This window comes from Anneissia japonica, unplaced genomic scaffold (assembly GCF_011630105.1).
Source record: "Anneissia japonica isolate Jap-2015-1 unplaced genomic scaffold, ASM1163010v1 scaffold287833_len2544123_cov190, whole genome shotgun sequence".
NCBI lineage: Eukaryota > Metazoa > Echinodermata > Crinoidea > Comatulida > Comatulidae > Anneissia > Anneissia japonica.
This window is the reverse complement of record NW_022757233.1, coordinates 2,498,742-2,505,277: the sequence shown is the minus strand read 5'-3', so window position 1 is coordinate 2,505,277 and position 6,536 is coordinate 2,498,742. Positions and strand designations below refer to the sequence as shown.

The window sequence follows — 6,536 nt, the reverse complement described above, 5'->3', positions numbered from 1 at the left end:
GTCAGGCCTACTCAATCGATCAGTGTGCGAGATGCGAAGTACAACATCTAATTTCATTAGAGGGCGCATTTTATTCACTGTATAAAGTACAGTAATACGCAAAAGCGAGAGCATTCCAGCGAATGTGATCTACAATCTCTGAATTGCCTAGTAACGAAGTAGTCGAGAAAATGGTAATCTCCTATGAGCAATAGTCTCTATTTCTCTTTTTGCGCCAAACTAAAATTTATGCCAATAATTTTCAATGGTTTATAATAATCAGAGTAATGCATATGCATATTTTGTAAAGAAATTCTGGAATTGGGGCTTTAAAAAGTATTAGGACCATATGGTTTTGCAGGATCTACCACATCCACTCCACTGAGATCAGATGATATTTGTTCCATAAACACAAGTTATATTGCAAAATGTTAAATAGTAATGGGAGCCATCTTACGTGCTGAGCCTTGAGAATCTTGAATTACATTCTTAATAGCGTTGGCCAACTGATCAGCTACAAAGAAAAAAAAAATCAGTTACCATAGTATTATGATAATTTTCTTTTTTTGTTGTATAAACTTTCCGACGTTTCATGAACTTCAGTTCATATTCCCAAGTGTTGTTTCTTTTTGGAAAAAGTAAGCAACCTCTTACCAAAAATGTAGTTATCATGGTAACTAGCTAAATCACCTCGACATCCTTGGTCATGAATCATTATGACAAAGTTAAAGGAGTTTCTGAAAAAAACTGTGGCCTATAGGCTAGTTCTCAGACAAACACACAAACAAAAAAATACATAACCGCTTTAAGCGGAGGTAAAAAATAGCCTTTCTGGAGTGTCGCTCCTTTAAGAATGCTAAAAATAAATATAATTCTCTACGATAACTTTTGGAATGGCATTGCTACCAGTAAATGTACTTGGGTCCGTTTCTGCTGTAGAAACATAATCATCAAGGCAAAATGTCATCACACCCCTCTTCTGTAAAATCTCTTCCAAGCTGTTCTTTTGCTTGTTATGTTTATCATTATATCTGTGCTGCAGGAGAATCCCAGAAAATTGCTTTGCTTAAACGGTTAAACAGCAGCTTGTTATGTTTATCGTTGAGGTTGCTTGGATTCAACTGTATAATTGGTGTCACCAGTTACCATCAGCTCTCTAGGGTTTTCCTGTTTGACATAAATATTACATCAGGGGCAGATCCAGAATTTTTCAAAAAAGTGGGGGGGGGGGGGGGAGACACAGCAGTTTCAGAAAAGATAAGTGAAAGCACATAACGCTGATATGCATTGAAATTATAACAATTTAGTGGCAAAATTCCTCCTACTGGATCTGCACCTGAATATTGCTCCTAGAAATACTTTATTTTGAATATTAACTCTAATAATGTAACCTTACAAGTGGTGACATAGTTAATCTGTGTTTATTTATATTAAAAATATGTGTAATGCGCTATTTCTGTGAGTAAGCAGAGGATATTTATAGACTACCATAAAGTTGTGTAGGCCACTGCATAACCAAGGACAAATATTTCACATGATACCCTGTTCATTTTTACAAACACAGCATGTGTCTATGAACTTTGAACAAAATTCCTAACAATAGGTGACTCACGATGAAAAACTCTGATATTTCACAAGGGTTTCGAGGGAATCCACTGTTTAAAGCTATTTTGACTACTGGCAACGGCATTGGTTGCGTGTGTGTCACCACTAAACAAGAGTGTATTTGCACGTACATCATTGGAAGGTATGGGTGTACAGGCACACACATACACCCACACAGGCCTACACACCCCCGTGTAATTGAAATGGTCTGGTTTAAGCAAAGCAATTTTCTGGGATTCTCCTGCAGCACAGATATCTGAAACCTTGCAGTGACAGACATGTTAGTCAGTTGCAAGATGTACTGTAAACACGTAAATGTAAACATAATATAAGCTTTAAAAACAACCTTCGGCAGTAATAGTCAAGTTAATGTTATTATTTTGTAGTTTATGGTCTTTTAAAATGTGATTTCAGAGGGCCTGTTCCAATTATAAGCTTCTATTCGAATTATCAAGGAATCTTCAAAGTTGTGCTTTAATATATAATTGATTTATCTTAAAAAAAGGCCGGTTGGGTACAATTTTGCAAAAAATCAGGTAAACTCCGCAGGAGGTGGGAGAATACTCATAAATTGCAGCATCATGGTGCTGAATTGCGTATGGGCATGGTCTGTGACTACTTAGCAGCCGTAAAGAGGCACTTCATGGTAGATACATGTTCAAATCATTAGACAACAACAGGGGCTGAAACGAACCATAACATCGGGGTAACTCCCTACTCTTCCGAAAGATGCAATGGGTTCTTTAAAGTGCGCACGAACTACTGTAGGTGTATACACTGGACCTCCATTTTAAGTCCTTATCCGAGAAGACTTGGTTCTACCAACCAAACCATGGGCAGGAGCGGCTGGAACCAGCACCAATGTAAAGGTTGTAGCTGCAACGACCCTGGGTTATCGCTCGGTCACTCGGCTCGCAACTCTGTAACTCTGCTTGTAGTGTATGTGCAAGAAAGTTGAAGTTAGTCTCATATTACTCAGAATAGATATAATGTACCTCTATTAGCTGTAGTAAAAAATTTTATTAGAAAAAAACCCAATTCTTAGAGCAGAACCCATATTTTTTTTAATAATTTTTGAAATTGGCTGTTGAGGATGAAAACATAGAGTAATAGGTTGCTTGTATTTGCTGACCTCATATATATGCAGGTACAGTTAGTTCAAATGGCATGTGAAAATGAGCACTAACATTCACAATGCATGTGAATGGCCCCCATAACGTTACAGGCAGGTACATTTTGGGTGGACGATTGAATAAAACAAGACAATAATATCCATGGTTAAATTTGAATTCCTTAAAATAGCAACTTCTTAACATTGGCAGACCATTAAGGCAAGTAAGGTATACCCAAGCTAAAATCCTAAAAAAATATTTTATTGTGCCTTTTCATGGTAATAGTAATGGTGGGATATTTGTAGTGCGCCTTCCACAATAAAATCGTCAAAAGGCGATGAAGAAAAGGTAAGACCATAAATTATAAAAAATAAAATAATATTAATATATCTTAAATTAATTAGATATTAATCAGAATATTTTTTTTATATTTGTTATAAGTTAAATAAATAATAAATAAATAAAGTAAATAAATAAATTAATAAAGTAAACAAATATAAAATTAAATAAAAAATAAATAAATAAATAAAAATAAGTAAAAAAAAAAGCCTTCAAAAACAGGCAGACCAGGGAAGGAAAAAAACCAAGCTGCAGCACGAAAAAACGCACTCCTGTTGTTGAGACGGCGACACCACCACTACCGGGCACATGCAGGTACTCCGGCGACAGTATGCTGGGCTCCGGTAGCTTCCACCTTGGATAAGCCTCGGCTCTACTACCGTTCACTGTTGAGGTGGCAACGCCGGCTCAAGTAAGGGAGTAGCGACTTTAAGGAACACTTAAATACTCTAAAACACTCGAATTAAGTACTCTAGAACACTTAAAAACTCTAAAACTACAATTATTGTATAAAGATAAACTTTAAAAAAGGTGGGTTTTTAATTTCTTCTTAAATGTATGAACGGAAGTTGCTTCACGGATAGAGGCTGGTAGGGTCTTGGTGCAGCGACAGAAAAAGCCCTATCACCGTAAGTTTTTAGTCGCGATGCTGGAACGGATAGTATGAATCTATTGGTCGTTGATCTCAAAGACCTACTACAAGTTACAGAACGCGACGTTAGAAGTTGAGAAATGTATTCAGGAGTCTTGTTGTGCTGGGCTTTGTACGTAATGAGCAGAATCTTGAATGTGATGTGCTTGTCAATTGGTAACCAGTGTAGATGATGGAGAACAGGTGAAATATGTTCACGCCTGGAAACTCCAGAGACTAAACGAGCTGCCGTTGGTGTTTGGTGTTTTGGTGGACATTGGTGTTACCAACTACAACACCATTAATCGGAGGTGGTCTTCTAAGGTGCATTGAATGATGATGATGATGATGATGATGATGATGATGATGATGATGATGTTGACGACGACAACGACTATTATTATTATAATTATTATTATTATTATTATTATTATTTAAAAGTGAATGATAAAGTCGTCCCCTGGACCCTGGATGGCATACATTGGCAAACCAGCACCAACTTTCTCTGTTCCCTAGGAAGTGTATCTAGTCGTTCACTATTCTTTAGCACACGAAACTAGTACAATTATTTAATGCCACAACAACCTACCAGTTACCCATTAATATTCCTAGGTAGAAAGAGACAAACGTAGATAAAGTACCTTGCTCAAGGACACAAGCTACAGTACTTCCAGCGCGAGAACCCCTGACTGACCTCAATGTTGGGATATAAACCTAATTAATTGGAGTGGAAATAATATAAATTAATAAAATGATTAATATGATGAAATGTAGGATTAAACAAATTTAACAGATCCAAAAAGTATAGATCTATAAAATCAAAACAAATGATCTGACATAGCAAATGAATAAATGAAGATGTAAAGGCTAAATCATTATTTGCATGTGAATGTTATATTTAGCTTTTATTGATCGTTATTACATCTGTTACAAAATAATTTCGTTAAATATAGCATAAATATAGTATGACAGTGGATGGTGGGAGTATGTTTTAACTAATTGATAGCCAGAGTCCTTGGACACACACAGCTCTGCGCATATATAAACCTAATCACATCTGGAATCAATCCGTTGCTGCCAAAACAGATTCCTACCACATTCTAAGGTATACGCTATCCCATCCGACATTGCAGCAGGAAACAAAACTAAGATATCTTTATTAACAGAGATATCTCTGTTAATAGAAATATCTTAGTTTTAAATAGATATCTTAGTTTTAAAGAGAGATATCTTAGTTTTAAATAGAGATATCTCTATTAATAAAGATATCTTTATTAATAGAGATATCTATATTAAAAACTAAGATATCTTTATTAAAAACTAAGATATCTCTATTTAAAATTAAGATATCTCTATTAAAAACTATGATATCTCTATTAACAATGAAAATAAAGATATCTTAGTTTTTAATAGAGATATCTTAGTCTTTTGTGTCGGTACTGTAGTCGTTACCATCCAGCCACTGATTGTTACGCTGCCCACTTTAAAATAACAAATAATTTGCGATGCACACAGTGACGTTTGTAGTCACACTAATAGAACACACATAAACGTCGCATGATGGCACTGGCAATGGAGTAGGCCTAGCGTAAAATGGAGATCTTGGCCTTGATCGTGCCGACGGGAAAATATTTCCATAGAGAAGTCGGACGAAAGAAACAATGTATTTCAGCAAGTATTTAAAAAAACATTATTATTTTTTTTAAGCTTTCGCCAAAATGGCTAAAGTAGTTGATTTTTGTTTCGCCAATTCAAATTGTTTTCGCCCATATATATATATGTATGTATATATATGTATATATATGTATATATGTGTATATATATGTATATATACGTGTATATATATACGCGTATACGTATCGGCGTATACGTATACATATATACAGTACAGTACTATATACATACATATATATATATATATACATATATATATATACGTATATACATAGAGGACATATACATATATATATATACATATATATACGTATATACATATATACATATATATATATATACGTATATACATATATATATATATATATATACATTATGTGTATATATGTATATGTACATATTTATATATGTATATATCTATATATATATATATATATATATATGTGTGTGTATACACATACATACACACACATACTGTATATACATACATATATACATATACGATAAATATATATATATATACTGTATGTATATATACATACACACACATATATATATACATACATATATATACACATATATATATATACATATACACATATACACTGTATATATACATATACATATACACATATATATATATACATATACACATATACATTTATTTCCAGTAGTATCTGATCTAGACTAGGGCCTATGCCTACACACACGTACGTACCCAGCCTATTCGTCTTCGTCAGGCCAGCCTGCATTACAGTACATTGACACGAAATGTGCTGCACACATACACTCATCGCTACTAACTAATTTGAATATTATGTGGTTTAATACACATAAAAGCAACTTGTAGCCTACATTTCCTGTTATCTGATCTATTACACACACGTACTACCCAGCCAACCTATAGGCCTAGTTCGTCTTCCTCTAGCTCTAGGCCAGCCTTCATTACAGTAGTGTACATTGTTTATCTCTCAGGGGAGAGACCACCCACCCTTGCAAGCACCACAAAACGGCTTATTCTTCGCTGCCAACTAGACTCGTGCAGACGTATTTATTAGCCGCAAAGCTTACCATATTCCAGGCCGTGATTGGTTGATAAACACAATGTGGAATCAGGCGATTTGTAATCTGATCAATGACGAACACGCTTTCATAGGAAACCCACCGTAGTGTTAAGAAATATGATTAAAAAAACA

At 34.7% G+C, this 6,536-nt stretch overlaps 1 protein-coding gene across 1 annotated transcript in view; it reads right to left on the bottom strand.

Moving 5' to 3' along the window:
• Nucleotides 1-410: 410 nt before the first annotated feature.
• Nucleotides 411-6,536, bottom strand: part of LOC117124624 — a 21,183-nt gene continuing 15,057 nt past the window's right edge. Inside the window, exon 3 of the mRNA XM_033270920.1 lies at nucleotides 411-493. Within this exon, the coding sequence (XP_033126811.1) occupies nucleotides 411-493 (83 nt within the window). The remainder of the gene's footprint in view (nucleotides 494-6,536) is intronic.